The sequence below is a fragment of the Salvelinus sp. IW2-2015 genome, linkage group LG30 (genome assembly GCF_002910315.2).
Source record: "Salvelinus sp. IW2-2015 linkage group LG30, ASM291031v2, whole genome shotgun sequence".
NCBI lineage: Eukaryota > Metazoa > Chordata > Actinopteri > Salmoniformes > Salmonidae > Salvelinus > Salvelinus sp. IW2-2015.
Genome location: NC_036869.1, coordinates 937,510 through 956,821, shown reverse-complemented (window position 1 = coordinate 956,821; position 19,312 = coordinate 937,510). Strand labels below are relative to the sequence as shown.

At 45.0% G+C, this 19,312-nt stretch overlaps 1 protein-coding gene across 1 annotated transcript in view; it reads right to left on the bottom strand.

The window, feature by feature from the left end:
• Positions 1 to 377: 377 nt before the first annotated feature.
• The window catches only part of LOC111955216 (oxysterol-binding protein-related protein 3), a 29,605-nt gene continuing 10,670 nt past the window's right edge, over positions 378 to 19,312 (bottom strand). The window contains exons 2-23 of the mRNA XM_070435987.1: positions 9,509 to 9,684; positions 8,731 to 8,847; positions 8,195 to 8,248; positions 7,899 to 8,015; positions 7,553 to 7,729; positions 7,197 to 7,293; positions 6,921 to 7,021; positions 6,398 to 6,490; positions 6,049 to 6,205; positions 5,776 to 5,900; positions 5,507 to 5,617; positions 5,313 to 5,409; positions 4,952 to 5,199; positions 4,627 to 4,764; positions 4,288 to 4,351; positions 3,932 to 4,010; positions 3,692 to 3,836; positions 2,929 to 3,073; positions 2,649 to 2,775; positions 2,227 to 2,349; positions 433 to 813; positions 378 to 395 (exon numbers count right to left, since the gene is read on the bottom strand). Coding sequence (XP_070292088.1) covers positions 714 to 813; positions 2,227 to 2,349; positions 2,649 to 2,775; positions 2,929 to 3,073; positions 3,692 to 3,836; positions 3,932 to 4,010; positions 4,288 to 4,351; positions 4,627 to 4,764; positions 4,952 to 5,199; positions 5,313 to 5,409; positions 5,507 to 5,617; positions 5,776 to 5,900; positions 6,049 to 6,205; positions 6,398 to 6,490; positions 6,921 to 7,021; positions 7,197 to 7,293; positions 7,553 to 7,729; positions 7,899 to 8,015; positions 8,195 to 8,248; positions 8,731 to 8,847; positions 9,509 to 9,574 — 2,481 coding nt within the window. The 5' untranslated portion in view covers positions 9,575 to 9,684 and the 3' untranslated portion in view covers positions 378 to 395; positions 433 to 713. The remainder of the gene's footprint in view (positions 396 to 432; positions 814 to 2,226; positions 2,350 to 2,648; positions 2,776 to 2,928; positions 3,074 to 3,691; positions 3,837 to 3,931; positions 4,011 to 4,287; positions 4,352 to 4,626; positions 4,765 to 4,951; positions 5,200 to 5,312; positions 5,410 to 5,506; positions 5,618 to 5,775; positions 5,901 to 6,048; positions 6,206 to 6,397; positions 6,491 to 6,920; positions 7,022 to 7,196; positions 7,294 to 7,552; positions 7,730 to 7,898; positions 8,016 to 8,194; positions 8,249 to 8,730; positions 8,848 to 9,508; positions 9,685 to 19,312) is intronic.

Genomic DNA, 19,312 nt, shown 5'->3' with positions numbered 1-19,312 from the left:
TTGGTGTTGGGCGACCATGGCCTCCATATCTTCTACAGTTGGTGTTTGGGCGACCATGGCCTCCATACTCTTACAGTTGGTGTTGGGTGACCATGGCTCCTTACTCTTAAGGTTGGTGTTGGGCGACCATGGCCTCCATACTCTTAAGTTGGTGTTGGGCGACACATGGCTCCTTACTCTTACAGTTGGTGTTGGGGACCATGGCCTCCATACTCTTGCAGTTTGGTGTTGGGCGACCATGGCCTCCATCCTCTACAGTTGGTGTTGGGGACGCATGGCTCCATACTCTTACAGTTGGTGTTGGGCGACCATGGCCTCCATACTCTTTACAAGTTGGTGTTGGGACCATGGCCTCACATACTCTTACAGTTGGTGTTGGCGACCATGGCCTCCATCTCTTTCAGTTGGTGTTGGGTGACAATGTGGCTCCACTCTCGTACAGTTGGTCTTAACAAGTATTTCTGTACAGGACACGGTTGCACCAGGTGAGTCCCAGTATGCGCTGCAGGCATCTTCTGTGGAATCGCTTGAGCTGCTTGTTGTGGCGACTAAGTGACCCAGGCTTCACAGCTGTAAAGAAGTGTGGTGATGCAGACGGCTTGATAGACGSCGATTTTGGTGTGGAGGTGGAGATCCCCGTTTTGGAAAATCCTGTGTCTGTTGTGGGCAAGGATAATCTGACCCTAGATCTGTACTCCTGTGGGKTTACAGGGTCACCACAGCACAGGGAAGTCCTCTCTACAGCCGAACCCAGGGTCCTTCCGCTGCTCCCAGTATGTATTAGAGCTCAGCCACGTGTCATCCTTTGATTTCCTGTTAAATAAACAAAAACAGCAGTCACACATATATATAAAACTAAACACATATTCCAAACATACTGCATAACCTGGCTGTAAGTGTACAACCCTAACCCTCAGTACACCTTCAAGTAAAACAGTGAGATCTCATGACTACACAGAACAACTTAAYGGTGTTGTTTTGACCAGTCAGACACTGAGGGGCTCCATGTTCGGCTGGAATTAAGGCGGTGCTAGTGTCAAATGCACGTTAGGTTTGCAATTTCGTCATTTAAAAACTGTCACGCCGGCATTTCCCAGCCCTAACGCCAAGTTTGGCAATTTACCTGTCTAACATCAGCTCGCTTAACGCTCAAATGGGAGGGGTGGAAATATTTTCGRCGTGTCCTTAAAAACATGATCCAAGTTTCTATTTTCAGGCAGTGCTGATAGGATACTTAAGACCAACCAAAAGCTGGTTTTAGTGGTAACACAGTTGGTTATGATACAGCCTATCCAGCCGTGACACACACTGCCCATTTGAACATGGACCAAGAGTAGCCTAATGTGATTTTGGTGCCTTTATACTTTGTAATTAGAAACATAAAAAACGAAATGTTTCCCCCCCCCATTTAATTGATTTGGTTAAAAACCAAGCATAGCCTCCTCTCCTCTCAATGAAGGCCTTTTTTTGTCCTGCCCAACGCAACCGTGAAGTAGACAAGACTGTTGATAAAGAGTTTGGCTCCTGAGACCGCTGGGAAATCAATCTTAATCACCAAAGCTTTATTCAAACAAGTTGTTGTGTTTAGAATTTGATTCMAATTATTCCTTCTCTTTTTAGGCCTTATAAATAATGAATTTAATCTTGCTTATTGTCATGCTCAGATATAATGTAATTTACAGTAGGCCTAGCCCCTATGTCAGTGTGAATGCTATTGAGGCCATGCAGTGACTTAGAATAACGTRGACTRCAAATGGGTTCAAGTTAACGTATTTAGCAAAGATAGGTCTACATTATGTTATTTCGTTTTTGTAAGCCAATTAGATTTACCATTGCATTAGGTTTGTTAAAATGGAGCCCAGAGGCTAATGGAGTGTTATTCACATGACAGACCTGTGACAATGTGGTAAGTTATATAGACAGAGTGGTGCCATTCCGTCAGACCTTTTCTATATTGTATAGCAGTGGTTCCCAACCAGGGGTACTTGGCCTATCCACACGTGAGAAGACTCATGAGACGATAGGCTTACTGGTAAAATGCACGTGAGGGAGTACTTCAGGGGTAAGCGAAAAATGTTGGGAACCACTGTTGTAAAGGATACTGTGCAGTTAAGAATTAAGACAGTCTTGTTCTGTCTTCGTGGCTAAATGTGTGAACAATGAACTCTCTTGTCTGCTGGAATCAGACAGAAAGGCAGGCAGGCACACACACACACGGTGGCGTACTTGAAGAAGAGTGGTTTGTGCGTCATGTTGTTCTCCTCCAGGACTTTTCTCCTTTCTCTCTGGAGCAGCTCTATCCTCTGTTTCTGCTCCTCAGCCCCCTCAATGTTCCCTTCTTCCAAACACCTGAGACAGAGAGAGAGACACACAGAGAAGGAGAGAGAGAGAGACAGAGAAAGAAACACTCGAGTGAAAAGGATCCTATGAGAAGGGTGATATAATACAGGGAAGTATGAGAAAGAAGGAATACTGGATTAGGGAGAGCTAGGAAGAAGAYGGAGAGAGGAGAGGAGGAGGAAGAAGACAGAGAGAGGAGAGGAGGAGGAAGAAGACRGAGAGAGGAGAGGAGGAGGAAGAAGACGGAGAGAGGAGAGGAGGAGGAAGAAGACGGAGAGAGGAAGAGAGAATCCCGGGGTGTGTCCTACCTCTGGTCGAGACGGAAGCGTGTGTCTGTGGGGGGTAGGAGGGGCTTCAGGGCGGCATCAAGCTCATTCAGCTCCACACCAAACTGAGTAAAGCCATAGTACTGGTCCTGGTCCACRGGCATGGGGTCTACACAAACACAAACACATGACAAAATTCATATTTTTAACTATTTTCAAGGTAAAAGATAATAAGCTATAATATTTACGTGGAATGCCACTTTATGTTTGTGAATGTGGGTGTGTGAGTTGTGACGGACAGCCCTAAGAGCCAGTCACTCACTTGCTCTCCAGATGCAGATGGCAGAGGGCGTGTCTCCTTGGTACACGCCTTCATGCCATTTGCCAAAGAATGAGTGGATGACACGCCCCCCACTGTCTGTGACCACTCCCTCTATCTTGTTGACCGTTGAGCTCCACGATTTCGCCTGTGGATTAAATTTGCAAAACATGAATAATAAACAAATTAAACTAATGACGCAAAACAAATAAGATGTTACAAATCAGAAACCCATAAAACGCTGTCAATCATGTGATGAATTCTAAATAATATATGAATCCATCCACCACTCATTAGTTACTTTGAAGGTTTCCAGGATAATGGTCACCAGGATGTTGTTCCTCCTGTTCCCCAACAGATGGCGCTGTTAAACCTGGTAATACCCTCAGAAACCTAGTGTTTTCCCAACTCGGTCCTGGGGACCCTAAGCGGTGTGTTTGGGTTTTTGCCCTAAACCTACACAGCCGATTCAAATGATCAAAGCTTGATGATGAGCTGATCATTTGAATCAGTTGTGTAGTGCTAGGGCAAAAACCAAAAAGGTGCACCCGTTGGTCCCAGGACCGAGTTTAGGAAACACTGGCCCAGGGTTTCATACGTGTTGGCCAATTTACATTAAATTGCGTTAGGCTGTTTTAAATAACACCCTATATAGTGCACTACTTTTGGTCAGCGTCCTATGGGTAGTAGTGCTCTGTATAAGACATAGGGTGCCTTTTGGGACGCACCCTTCGTGTAACTGGGATGGTATAGTCCATCTCCTCACCTTGACGAAGGTCACTGTACACTGGCAGGCGTCACTGCTGGTGTTTTTGATTGACATCTCTCCGTAGTGTTCTAGCCAGCGCTGGCCACTCAGGATGTTGTGGATGCAGGACGTTACCTTGTTCCACTCATAGTGGTCCCCAAACCTGAGGATGACAAACAACTGTCACACACCTCGATTTCATATGAAAGCAGCTCTGACGTTCACACACACACATTCTATCAAATTAAAGAGACTCACCCTGGCAGGGTCACATGAGTGGTTCCAATGCGAACAATCTCCATGGATTTCCCCCAGAACTTATTCTTCCACTGGACATCTGAGAGAGATGGGACAGAGAGATAGACAGGGGACAGAGAGATAGACAGGGGACAGAGAGATAGACAGGGGACAGAGAGATAGACAGGGGACAGAGAGATAGACAGGGGACAGAGAGATAGACAGGGGACAGAGAGATAGACAGGGGACAGAGAGATAGACAGGGGACAGAGAGATAGACAGGGGTAGTAGGTGAGTGGCACAGATAACCCTCACAATAACAATCACAAATAGAAGGAAAAGGTGGTGATATGTTTACTGAAAACATAGAAGCTCACCTTGCCAGAAAGTGAAGTTGTGAGAGTCACAGTGACACGCTGACACAGGTGGGTGATGGCTCACCTAAGACAGACAGGGGGTTCAACTGGTGAATACATGTGACTGACAATGTTATGAGTCTTCAGTCATCATATGCAACAGTTCTGTTCCAAATGGCATCCTTTTCCCTATATAGTGCACTAGTTATGACCAGAGCACTATGGGCCCTGGTTAAATTTAGTGCACTAAATGGGAATAGAGGGTCATTTGGAATGCACTAAATGAATCAGCCCAGTGATTCTTGGTTTATTGTATGTGAGTGATGTTAACTTGTTCCTGTAGGTTTAGTTCCTGTTTACCTGTTCTGCTATGAACCTGAAGCCCTTGTCAGGTCTGTCACACTCGTAGGTCTCTCCCAGGACGGGGTTAAAGGGTTTACTTCCTGCCCGGTAGTAACTGGAGGCATATGCAGACACTGCAAATGTTGCCACATACACCTGCAGCACAGGACACACACACAGAGAGACAGAGACTGTGTTACTTACCATGTGTAGGTAGAGGTTGTGTGTGTGGGTTCCCACAATGCATCATAAGAATCATGGTGTGAGTATGTCCAAATTCTCTTACCATGCATTGCTAGGCATTGTGTGTGTGTGTGTGTGTACCTGCATCCTATACCCTCACCATTCTCTGGTACGGGTCCTGTGTGTGGTTCGCTGTATCCAGCAGCTCAGAGTACTCCACCTCTTCACACAGCCTCTGTAGTGTGTTGAGAGGCTCGTTGAGATGAACAGGCATGGCTACTTTGGACAGGTCCTTCCCTATGTTGTTCTTGAGGATGTTCCATAGACTGACACTGCTGCTGCTGGGTTGGGGGGAGGGGAGGGTAGTCCGCCTGCGGGCCACCTGAACACCACTTCCTCCTGAGCCTGCTGGGGGGGGGGGGGGGCTTAAAATGGAGGTAGCAAACATTTGCTCACTCGTACAAATTGTATGCTTGTCATAGAAATACTCATATGCTGGCCTATGCACCCGCACGGCATACCAGAGTCATGTCTCTCACTTCCTCCCTCGTTGCTGTAGCCGGTGTCCATGGAAACACTGTCGCTGACATCACTGATATACGAGTCATCATCAGAAGCCTGGAGACAAACAGAGAAAAWAAGATATGAATGACTGTTCAGATCATTGTTTATCTCCCTAATGGTTAGGGTTGGGTAATCTGACCTTTAGGCTCACCTCATTCTCAGAGGAGCTGGAGGTCAGCTGGTACTCCTGAGCGTCAAAGAACTCCGACATGGACTCATTGGACGCCTGGTGGACAAGTTGGCGGGATCCATCTGGGAGACCCTGATTGGTAGAAGAGGTTGATTGGCAGCAGAGGTTCAGATCAGTCCCAATGTCATGTTTGGTATGTAAACAATCTCCTGAAATCAACTTGACATGTGCAGTATTGTGGAACACAGCACATGCACACACACTCGCTCTCTCTCACACACCCAACTCACCGAGCCATAGCCGGTCTTGAGGCCYATGACCTGCGCTGGAGGAGGGGCCTTCAGGTCAATAGCATGTCTCACTCTGTCTCTCTCTGCTGATAGAGAACTATAGGCTGACCGCAGAGTGGAGTGAACTACAGACACACAGAGCGCAGGAAACACACACACAGAGCGCGGGAGACACACACAGAGCGAGAAAAAAAAGTGTGTTTTAACGATCATACCCAGCCTGTAAAATACCTATACTTGACCCAGTGGGCCGACCTGAAACCAGGGACTCACTGTTGTTCGCCAGCCTGCAGAAGTCTTCCTGGAGGCGGTTGGCATCAGTAGGTGAGTCTGGGGTTTCCAGGAAGGAGGTGTCTGCTTCAGCAGTAGAGAGGTTTGGGTGGGAGGTATGGAGATGAGGAGAGGCAGGCGGTGAGCCACAGCCAGGAACCTGGTGGAAGGAGAGATCTCAGGGTTAAAGACAACTACAGGTGGGGGATGTATTGGGTGTCACACAGAACTATTCTTCTAGTAGTCTTTAGTCAATGCAACACTATCAAGTGGCTGTAGGATTTAGCACAGGTAAAAGTTGACATGGAATGGTAGCAGCTGTTGCTTTGAGAAAACGTAAAACAGTGTGTACCTGTAGCGTGGCCGGGGCATCTTTGGTGTAATTTTTTGAACGCCACTTCCTGGGACCCCTCTTCTCCTTCTTGGGAATGTCGTATGTTGAGGCCTGGTGTCCCAGTGGAAGTGAAGAGGTTAGGGTTCAAGTCTAGGGGTTGTGTGCATACCTACCGTGTACTCATAGCAGGGTCAGAGTAAGTGTAGTGAAGGTTAAAGGGGCTGAGTACAGTATGTGTACTGGGTCAAGGTTAGGGTCAAGGTTAAAGGGCAAAGGTTGTGTTACCATGAGGCTGATGGCAGGGGCAGAGGGAAGGTTGTGTTACCATGAGGCTGATGGCAGGGGCAGAGGAAAGGTTGTGTTACCNAAAGGTTGTGTTACCATGAGGCTGATGGCAGGGGCAGAGGGAAGGTTGTGTTACCATGAGGCTGATGGCAGGGGCAGAGGAAAGGTTGTGTTACCATGAGGCTGATGGCGGGGGCAGAGGAAAGGTTGTGTTACCATGAGGCTGATGGCGGAGGCAGAGGAAAGGTTGTGTTACCATGAGGCTGATGGCGGGGGCAGAGGAAGTGCGGTGGAAAACCTCCATACTCTTCAGCAGCAGGTTGAGTTCCAACAGGTAAGACTCACAGTCCTCCAAATCTGACAGAGAACAATGAGGGATATGAATTAGAGAAGGTGAGGGATATGAATCCGAGAAGGTGAGAGACATGAATTAGAGAAGGTGAGAGCGAGTCGATACAGAGAACTTAAGTAAGGTGAGATCCATCAGGAAAGGTATGACGACTCAGACAGGTGAGATGTTTGATCTCCCTACCTCTGCAACACCTGTCCATGTCTTCTGAGGAGTGAAGCCAGGCACTGACCTTCGCCTGCTGGACTACTGACGCCTGCTTAGCCAGACTGGAGTGCTGCTGAGAAAGAGAGAGCAGGGGAGGGAGACAGCGAGGGGAAGGGTGAGGGACAATGAATTGAATATGCATAGACATACAGTGATTCATATAAAATACATTATACAGTACAATAATGAAATTATGATTGGTCAGTCAAGAAGCGTCAGTAAGAGTTTGCTCTTAGACGCAGATCTAGGGTCAGCTTACCATCTCCAAAATTCAAACCATTAGGGGGAAAGCACAAAATGTATCATATATCCCTGTCTAAAGAGAAGCGTACCCGTCTCATGGAGTCGTTGAGGTTAGGTGAGAGGTGTGAGGAGGGGTGAAACAGGTGCCTCTCGTGGGGGTACATGGTGATCTCGTTCTGACGGAAGACACGGTGATGTCGTAGCTTCGACACCCAATCATCAAACAACTCCTGTGACTTCACTTCCTGAGACTTCTCAGACTTCACCTATTGGACAACGAGATGTGATGTCATTTAAACAGATTGAGGAGAGAGAGACAGAGAGACAGAGAGACAGAGACAGAGACAGAGAACAGAGACAGAGACAGAGACAGAGACCAGAGACAGAGAGAGAGACAGAGACAGAGACAGAGAGAGAGAGAGAAGAGAGAGAAACCTTGAGCCGGTGATAAATGTTGTTGTTGGCGTCCAGATCGATGGCCTTGGTTTTCTTTTTGATTGACATGACAGACAGCCCCACATCAATGCAGCCATGCAGCTTGCCTTTCCTCAGCTGGAAACAAAAGCAAATGGTCAGTGTGTGTGTGTGTGTGTGTGTGTTGTGTGTATGACTAACTAAATGAGCGAATACTCACTCCTTCAATGACACACACACACACACACACACACACAATTGAGTTAATGGTGTGGTTATTGCATCTGCTTAACAGATACTTTTGAATAGGTACTTACATCAGCTTTACATTTTGAGTACTTCAGAATGCCTTTCTCCAGCAAGAAGTATCTCTGGATAGCAAGAGAAAGTATCAACTGTTTTAGCCATCCATCTGTCACGTTCAAACTTTAATTATCTGCTTTGGGCCAAAGAAATATCGTCACACTTTAGATATTACAGTTGTGGACAAAAGCTTTTTACATGAACAAGATATCCATTTAAATGCTCCATTCAAATTTCACCTCCAACTTTACATAAGYGTCTTATAAGAGCTTTAGATAAACACCATGTACGTGTCAGGTAGAACACCTCTCACATCTCCATGTGCCCTTCAGGTAACTCAGCGGTTCAAGAGAGCCAAGTGCCTCCTTGATTCCTCACGTMCTCTCCGCACATCCTTCAGTTCAGAAGAGGAGAAGGTCTGAAGAGAACCTATGACCTTCTCCTCCAATGCATGTAGAGAAGGAGAGGAGAGAGGATGCAAGAAATCAAGGATAGACACTTGAGATTTACCTGCAGTAAGAGGTAAAGAGGTCAGGGAGGCTGTACACACCTTGTGCCATCCCTTCATGGGCCATTTCCTCCTCTTGAGCAGGAAGCCCTCCTGTTTCTCTGGCTCCTGGATGTTGCCAGGGTTACCCTTCAGCCCCTCTATGATCTCCCAGCTGTCCTGTAGACAGAGACGCATCAGGTTACACGCATACTCAACCACATGACGAGAGGAGGAGAGGCTGCATCTCTGCCATAATGTGTCCCCTAACCCAGGCAAGGAGGGTTAGGAGTGCTGCTAGGCGCCCTCCAGTCAGGCCATAGCCAGTTCATTTCAGTTCAGCTGACGTTAGGTCAGTCAAGATAAGCATCAAAATGTTAATGTCGCCACAAGACATTTGAGACAGAGCGGAGTTCATTCAGACAGGCACTCACACGCAGAGGCGCACGCACACAGAGATACGCTCGTACACACACACACACGATAACGCGCGCACACACATACAAGATACGCGCGCACACACACACACACGAGATACGTGCCACACCCACACACACACACGAGATACGTGCGCCACACACACACACGAGATACGTGCGCACGCACACCACACACACGCAGATAACAAGCGTGTGTGCATGGCACACACACAGAGATACGCGTGTACAACACAGAGATACGTGCACGGCACACACAACACACACACGCAGATTACGTGCCACACACACACACGAGATAACGTGCGCACGCACACACACACACGAGATACACAAGCGTGTGTGCATGCACACACACAGAGATACGCGTGTACACACAGAGATACGCGCACGCACACACCTACCTGATGGCTGCCATGTTTGGACGAGCCGCTGCTGCTGTCGCTGTGGGAGGGGGATGTTGATGTCATCTTTCTGTGACTTGACAGTACTGCTTACGATTGTCTAGTCTCAGCGGAAACCACCAACAGGACCATCACCTAACACACCGACCTCAAGAGGGCGTCATCATGAATAACCACTGTTGAATAGGAAGAGAGAGACGCAGTGATTAACACAACATTATTACTTCATTTCCAGCATGTTGAGACAAACAGGTGAGCTGAGAGAAATGAAAGCCACATACCACTGTAGGGTTGCTTTAGTGAAGCAGCAGAACAAAGAGACGTGACTTCTGAGAGAACAGACAAACTATCCTACGTCCTCAAAACTAGGTGCGCTTTAGGTTAGGCACGAGATCATCAGGTGTTCTTTACATTTGCATGAGCTCTCTGACACACACACACACACTTCCAGCAGCATACACCCTGTGTATGGGGAAATGCCAACGTCTCTATATGAACTATGGTGTAGTGCATTGAACCAGTGTCAGCATCCCAGTCAAGCCCACATGACTCCCAGGCCAGTCAAAGTCACAGCTACTGTGCTGATCAGCAGAGTTCACAAGTGAGTCAGGGTTATACAATCAGTCCCAGTCTTCAAATCTCAGCAGAGGACTAGATTAACCAGTAGCTACACATGCTAATACTCACAAACACTGGTAGARACACGGAATTCTGCTGTATTGCAGTTGCTAGTAGCATAAACAGTATTGTGATGAATAAAATGTCCACATTCTGTGAATTTGGAGACAGGAAACGTTAGTTGCTAGCAGCACATAGTAGTAGAGCGATGTTCTAGAATGTGGACATTGAATTCGCAAGGCACCAGGCCAAAACCTATGTAGACATTACCTTGGCTTCGATTACAGCACTGCAAACACCTGGGTCGTAATTTACTGCACCAAACGGAAGAGAACGGACCAAAATGGGGAGGGACTGCCTGAACTTGTTTAACAACAACGGGGCGGCAGGTAGCCTAGTGGTTAGAGCATTGGGCCAGTAACCAAAAGGTTGCTAGATTGAGTCCCTGAGCCGACAAGGTAAAAATCTGTTGTTCTGCCCCTGAACAAGGCAGTTAACCCACTGTTCCTAGGCCGTCATTGTAAATAAGAATTTGTTCTTAACTGACTTGCCTGGTTAAATGAAGGTAAAATAAGAAACTTGTTTTCACATTGCATAATGTTTTGCTGTGGTGTACAGTAATAAATACAAATGAGGATGGGTGAAAACCTTCTGAAGTCACTCGACTCATTCCACATGTTGTTGTGTTACAGCTTGAATTTAAAAAATGAATTAAATTGAGATTGGTGTGCAAGTGGCCTACACACAATACCCCATAAATGTSAAAAATGAATTATGTTTGACATTTTTACAAATTAATAAAAAAATGTAAAGCTGAAAGGTCTTTAAATCAATAAGTATTCAACCCCTTTGTTATGGCAAGCCTAAATAAGTTGAGGAGTATATATTTGCTTAACAAGTCACATAAGTTGTATGGATTCACTGTGTGCAACAATAATGGTTAAAAAAATGTTTTATGACTACCTCATCTCTGTATCCCACACATACATATAATTGTAAGGTCCCTCAGTTGAGCAGTGAATTTTAAACATAGATTCAACCACAAAGACCAGGGAGATTTTCCAACGCCTCAAAGGGCCCCTATTGGTAGCGGGGTAAAAAAAAAAAGCCCACACTGATTGTCCCTTTGAGCATTGTGAAGTTATTAATTACACTTTGGATGGTGTATCAATACACCCAGTCACTACAAAGATACAGGCGTCTTTCCTAACTCAGTTGCCGGAGAGGAAGGGAACTGCTCAGTGATTTCACCATGAGGCCAATGGTGACTTTAAAACAGAGTTTAATGGCTGTGACAGGAGAACACTGTGGATGGATAAACAACATAGTTACTACACAATACTAAGCTAAATGACAGAGGGAAAAGGATGAAGCCTGTACAGAATACAAATATCCCAAATTCATCTTTCAGCAGGACAATAAGCTAAAACACAAGGCCAAATATATAATGGAGTTGCTTACCAAGACGACATTGAATGTTCCCGAGTGGCCTAGCTACAGTTTTGACTTATTAAGTCTGTGGCAAGACTTGAAAATGGCTGTCAAGCCATGATCAACAACCAACATGACAGAGCTTGAAGAATTGTACAATCGAGATGTGGAAAGCTCTTAGAGCCTTACCCAAAAAGACTCAAAGCTGTGATCACTGCCAAAGGTGATTGTAACATGTATTGACTCAGGGTTATGAATACTTATGTAAATTCAATATTTCTGTATTTCTTTGTAAATAGATTAGCAAAATTTATAAAAACATGTTTTCAGTTTGTCATTATGGGGTATTGTGTCTAAATGGGTAAGAAAATGTTGAATTCACGCTGTATGACAAAATAGAATATGTCAAGGGGTATGAACACTTCTGAAGACACTGTAGATCAACAGTCTTAGTGAGGTACAGTATGAGAAACATGTTGATAATCAGGATGTACACAGCGTGTCAATGGTTAATAAGAAGTGAACAAATCGGCCCACATTCTCACTGCCACACATTCCTCTCTTCTCCATCCAGGCTGTGGCATGCCCAAACCTGGTGTGTGTGTTATAGACCCACTCCCTAAACATGGAAATGCTTTGGGTGAATTGCAGTTTGTAAGAGACTGTATACTGTGGAAATGTACACAGTTTCTTATGGATAGAATGCATGTGTCTGTGTTTTTCCAATGTGCTGTCTAGTTCAACCAAAGGCTCTATTGTTTGTGTGTGTGTGTGTGTGTACATTCCTCTCTTCTCCATCCAGGCTGTGGCATGCCCAAACCTGGTGTGTGTGTTATAGACCCACTCCCTAAACATGGAAATGCTTTGGGTGAATTGCAGTTTGTAAGAGACTGTATACTGTGGAAATGTACACAGTTTCTTATGGATAGAATGCATGTGTCTGTGTTTTTCCAATGTGCTGTCTAGTTCAACCAAAGGCTCTATTGTTTGTGTGTGTGTGTGTGTGTGTGTGTGTGTGTGTGTGTGTGTGTGTGTGTGTGTGKKKGTGGTGGTGGTTTGTCTGTTAGTGTGTGTGTGTGTACACACACTGTCTGGTTCCCCATAGGCGCCTCTCAAGAGTCAGAGCCATGCCCAGGACATGAGTCATCAGCAGGAAGGAATGTTCGCTGGGACACAACACTCCAACCACTGAGTATTTCCATGGAAACGGACCCATGATCACCAACATGGGAAGTTCATAGGAGCATGTCTAATTTGGTGTCAAATGAAAGCTATTGTAAGAGTCTATATTTTGGGGAAATGAAGGCAAGGATACATTTTTCAAACATTTTCCATTTTAGGCAGAAGTAAAGGCTTTGATTTCAGGATAAAACAGATGGAAAGGGGATCTTAGAAAACATCTATCAGAAAAAGTCTTAAAAAAGGTATCAGAACTACATCAACACAATAACATTGTGTAGAAATTGTTAACCTTCTGTAAATGTAAGAAATATTGGCTTGTGCAATATTATCTTTAATATATTTTCTAATTTTGCTCCCTCGTGGAGGGAGGGAGGATACAGTGGCTTGCGAAAGTATTCACCCCTCTTAGCATTTTTCCTATTTTGTTGTCTTACAACCTGGAATTAAAATAGATTTTTTTGGGGGGGTTGTATCATTTGATTTACACAACATGCCTACCACTGAAGATGCAAAATGTTTTTTTTTCTGTGAAACAAGGAATAATTACGAAAAAACTGAAAACTTGAGCGTGCATAATATTTCACCCCCCCCCCCCCCAAAAGTCAATACTTTGTAGAGACACTTTTTGCAGAATTACAGCTGTCGCTATAAGCTTGGCACATCTAGCCACCGGGACTTTTGCCCATTCTTCAAGGCAAAACTGCTCCAGCTCCTTCAATTCTGACCAGTTTCAAAGTCCCTGCCGGTGAAAAACAACCCCACAGCATGATGCTGCCACCACCATGCTTCACTGTGGGGATGGTATTCTCGGGGTGATGAGAGGTGTTGGGTTTTCGCCAGACAGTGTTTTCCTTGATGGCCAAACCTATATTTGACCAGAGTACCTTCTTCCATATGTTTGGGGTTTCCACATGCCTTTTGGCGAACGCCAAACGTGTTTGCTTACTTTTTTCTTTAAGCAATGGCTTTTTTCTGGCCACTCTTCCGTAAAGCCCAGCTCTGTGGAGTGTACGGCTTAAAGTGGTCCTATGGACACATACTCCAATCTCCGCTGTGGAGCTTTGCAGCTCCTTCAGGGTTATCTCTGTCTCTTTGTTGCCTCTCTGAATAATGCCCTCCTTGCCTGGTCCGTGAGTTTTGGTGGGCAGCCCTCTCTTGGCAGGTTTGTTGTTTGTTTTATTTTTTTATAATGGATTTAAATGGTGCTATGTGGGATGTTCAAAGTTTTGGATATTTTTTTTTAGAACCCAACCCTGATCTGTACCGCCACAACTTTGTCCCTGACCTGTTTGAGAGGCTCCTTGGTCTTCATGGTGCCGCTTGCTTGGTGGTGCCTGCCCCTTGCTTAGTGGTGTTGCAGACTCTGGAGCCTTTCAGAACAGGTGTATATACAGTGGGGAGAACAAGTATTTGATACACCGCCGATTTTGCAGGTTTCCTACTTCCAAAGCATGTAGAGGTCTGTAATTTTTATCATAGGTACACTTCAACTGTGAGAGACAGAATCTAAAACAAAAATCCAGAAAATCACATTGTATAATTTTTAGTATTTAATTTGCATTTTATTGCATGACATAAGTATTTGATACATCAGAAAAGCAGAACTTAATATTTGGTACAGAAACCTTTGTTTGCAATTACAGCGTTCATACGTTTCCTGTAGTTCTTGACCAGGTTTGCACACACTGCAGCAGGGATTTTGGCCACTCCTCCATACAGACCTTCTCCAGATCCTTCAGGTTTCGGGGCTGTCGCTGGCAATACGGACTTTCAGCTCCCTCCAAAGATTTTCTATTGGGTTCAGGTCTGAGACTGTCTAGGCCACTCCAGGACCTTGAAATGCTTCTTACGGAGCCACTCCTTTAGTTGCCCTGGCTGTGTGTTTCGGTGTCGTTGTCATGCTGGAAGACCCAGCCACGACCCATCTTCAATGCTCTTACTGAGGGAGGAGGTTGTTGGCCAAGATCTCGCGATACATGGCCCCATTCCATCCTCCCCTCAATACAGTGCAGTCGTCCTGTCCCCTTTGCAGAAAAGCATCCCCAAAGAATGATGTTTCCACCTCCATGCTTCACGGTTGGGATGGTGTTCTTGGGGTTGTACTCATCTTCTTCTTCCTCCAAACACGGCGAGTGGAGTTTAGACCAAAAAGCTCTATTTTTGTCTCATCAGACACACATGACCTTCTCCCATTCCTCCTCTGGATCATCCAGATGGTCATTGGCAAACTTCAGACGGGCGCTGGACATGCACTGGCTTGAGCAGGGGGACCTTGCGTGCACTGCAGGATTTTAATCCATGACGGCGTAGTGTGTTACTAATGGTTTTCTTTGAGACTGTGGTCCCAGCTCTCTTCAGGTCATTGACCAGGTCCTGCCGTGTAGTTCTGGGTGATCCCTCACCTTCTTCATGATCATTGATGCCCCAGAGGTGAGATCTTGCATGGAGCCCAGACCGAGGGTGATTGACCGTCATCTTGAACTTCTTCCATTTTCTAATAATTGCGCCAACAGTTGTTCCTTCTCACCAAGCTGTTTTTCTATTGTCCTGTAGCCCATCCCAGCCTTGTGCAGGTCTACAATTTTATCCCTGATGTCCTTACACAGCTCTCTGGTCTTGGCCATTGTGGAGAGGTTGGAGTCTGTTTGATTGAGTGTGTGGCCAGGTGTCTTTTTATACAGGTAACGAGTTCAAACAGGTGGAGTTAATACAGGTAATGAGTGGAGAACAGGAGGGCTTCTCAAAGAAAAAATAACAGGTCTGTGAGAGCCGGAATTCTTACTGGTTGGTAGGTGATCAAATACTTATGTCATGCAATAAAATGCAAATTAATTACTTAAAAATCATACAATGTGATTTTCTGGATTTTTGTTTTAGATTCCATCTCTCACAGTTGAAGTGTACCTATGATAAAAATTACAGACCTCTACATGCTTTGTAAGTAGGAAAACCTACAAAATKGACAGTGTATCAAATACTTGTTCTCCCCACTGTATATTGAGATCATGTGACAGATCATGTGACACTTAGTCCACCTGTGTGCAATCTAACTAATTATGTGACTTCTGAAGGTAATTGGTTCTACCAGATCTTATTTAGGGGCTTCATAGCAAAGAGGGTGAATACATATGCACGCACCACTTTCCGTTTTTATATATATATTTTTTWAATGGAAAAGTGGTGCATGCATATATATATATTTTTAAACAAGTTCTTTTTATAATTTCACTATTTTGTGTATGTCCATTACATGAAATCCAAATAAAAATCMATTTAAATTACAGGTTGTAATGTAACAAAAACAGGAAAAAACGCCAAGGGGGATGGATACTTTTGCAAGGCACTGTAATTAAAGTTCACAGAACTAACAAGTAATGGTAGACCTACCAATTAGTTAGTGATTTTACTGATAAACATTCTTTGAATTATAGTGATTAAAACTGGTAATTTGTGGAAAACCCCCTCCCTCGCTCTGCCTCACTGTCCAGTTCATACCATCTCTCCCAGCTCTTATTGACACTCTTTCTTCCCATTTACCACTGAGCACCGACAGACACCGGATGTCCATGTACGTTGAAATTTGGTCAGTCCACCCTGGCCTTGATGTTATCAGACGGACTGGAACAAATCTGAACCTATAATAGACGTATGTTTTACAAGTTTGGACAGCACAGTGCAGTCTAGTATAGTATATTGTATAGTACAATTGTATAGTGCAATTGTATTGTACAATTGTAYTCTACCCTACTCTATTGTACTACACTGTACTGTGCTGTCCAAACTTGTAAACATGAGGAGAATGACAAATATCCATAATTATGCATTTCTGTGTAGTACAGATCAGGGATCCACGATGTAATTCCATTATCGGGTGTAAATCCACTTCACTTATTGTAGTTCAAATCTCAAGGTRCCATGTCACAGCTGACAGCCCATTCATCTTTCAATCTTCATTTAGAGCAGATATTTAACAGAATTACAGAGTTAAATATCAGAGGGAGATTTTACCGTGATCATTTTACCGTGATCCCGTTGCCAAAGTTTGCATCTACGCAGTTCTTCCACTAAATTAGTTTTGGTAAATTGTTCAACTTTGAAAACACATTTTAAAGTCAAACCTCAATTCCGTTACTGTGGAATTGCACCCCCAAGTGGCACCCTAATTCCCGTTTAATGCACTACTTTTGGCCAGTGCCCATAAGGCTCTGGTCAAATACAGTACACTTATATGGATTAGGTTGCCATTTGGGAGGTAACCAACCACTGAGCCTAGATATCAGACTACACTACACCTCAGCTACAGCAGTCGTGGCAACAGATTATTACACTAACACTGCATGGATACCCTTTAGTATGGCATAACTCTCCAACAGTTATTTATTTTATTTCACCTTTATTTAAATAGGCCATRGTGGCAAAGTAATTACAATATAGCAATTAAACATTGGAATGGTAGGATGTGCAGAAGATGAATGTGCAAGTTGAGATACTGGGGTGCAAAGGAGCAAGATAAACAAATAAATAAATACAGTATGGGGATGAGGTAGATTGGATGGGCTATTTACAGATGAACTATGTACATGTGCAGTGATCTGTGAGCTGCTCTGACAGCTGGGGCTTAAAGCTAGTGAGGGAGGTAAGAGTCTCCAGCTTCAGAGATTTTTGCAGTTTGTTCCAGTCATTGGCAGCAGAGAACTGGAAGGAGAGGCGGCCAAAGGAAGAATTGGCTTTGGGGGTGACCAGTGAGATATACCTGCTGGAGCGCGTGCTACGGGTGGGTGCTGCTATGGTGACCAGTGAGCTGAGATAAGGCAGGGCTTTACCTAGCAGAGACTTGTAGATGACCTGGAGCCAGTGGGTTTGGCGACAAGTATGAAGCGAGGGCCAACCAACAGAGCGTACAGGTCTCAGTGGTGGGTAGTATACGGGGCTTTGGTGACAAAAACAGATGGCACTGTGATAGACTGCATCCAATTTGTTGAGTAGAGTGTTGGAGGCTATTTTGTAATTGACATCGCCGAAGTTGAGGATCGGTAGGAATGGTCAGTTTTATGAGGGTATGTTTGGCAGCATGAGTGAAGGATGCTTTGTTGCAGAAATGGAAGCCGACATAGCCGACTTGATGAATATGACCTAGAGCTGGACAGTCGTAAATAAAGCCAATTTCTAGGTTAGAAATTTTTGATTGGAGATGTTGATGTGAGTCTGGACGGAGAGTTACAGTCTACACAGACACCTAGGTATTTGTAAGTGTCACACATATTCTAAGTTCAGACCGTCCAGAGTAGTGATGCTGGGGCGGGCGGCAGTGTGCGGGCCAGTGATCGGTTGAAGAGCATGCCATTTAGTTTAACTTGCATTTAAGAGCAGTTGGAGGCCACAGAAGGAGAGTTGTATGCATTGAAGCTCATCTAAAGGTTAGATAACACAGGTCCAACGAAGGGCCAGAATATACAGAAATGGTGTCCGTCTGCATAGAGGTGGATCAAAGAATCACCAGCAGCGAGAGCGACATCTTGATGTATACAGAAGAAGAGAGTCACTCCCCCTTCCCGCACGCCACCATGCGCAGTCCCCCCCCGAAAAATCTTGTAGGGAATTGGCGGGGCCGGGGTTGTTTAAAGGCCATGTCCAGTTTGAGCCACAAGCTCAGAAGCGATAGATGGGGGCAATCAATTCACATATGGTGTCCAAGGCACAGCTGGGAGCAGAGGGTGGTCTATAGCAAGTGGCAACGGTGAGAGACTTGTTTCTGGAAAGTAGAAGGAGAAGCTAGAATTGTTTTGGTAAAAACCTGGATAGTAAGATAGAACTCTGCAGAGTTCTATCTCTGTAGTAGATTGCAACACCGCCCCCTTTAGCAGTTCTATCTGGGGGAATGTATAGTTAGGGATGGAAATTTCAGGGTTTTTGGTGGTTTTCCTAAGCCAGGATTCAGACACGGCATAAGACATCCGGGTTGGCAGAATGTGCTAAAGCAGTGAATAAAGCAAACTTAGGGAGTAGGCTTCTAATGTTAACATGCATGAAACCAAGGCTTTACTGTTACAGAAGTCAACAAATGAGAGCACCTGGGGAGTGGGAGTGGAGCTAGGCACTGCAGGTCCTGGATTCACCTCTACATCACCAGGAGGAGCAGAGGAGGAGTAGGATAAGGGTACGGCTAAAGGCTATAAGAACTGGCCGTCTAGCACGTCCGGAACAGAGAATAAGGGAGCAGTTTAAATCCAGCTGCATAGAAACACTACAACAACCCTGTCCATTAACAAGCTATGTCAGTTCACTGCATAGATACATATCCTCTGCCAAAGCACTGAACATTAACCATTAAACCAAAACACTCTGCACACAACTTCTACACACAAAACCCTTCTCCATTGTCCACTGAATTGACTGTACACAGCAGCGGTGTTACCCTCCAACTGGTTCCATAGATACTAACTAAATAAACAGTGAGTCAAACTAGACGGAGGGTGAGTCAGAGAGGGAGGGTGAGTCAGACAGAGGGAGGGGAATACCAAAACATTATAGAACACGCCAATACCAATACACTGCTTTTCAGATTTCCTGTAG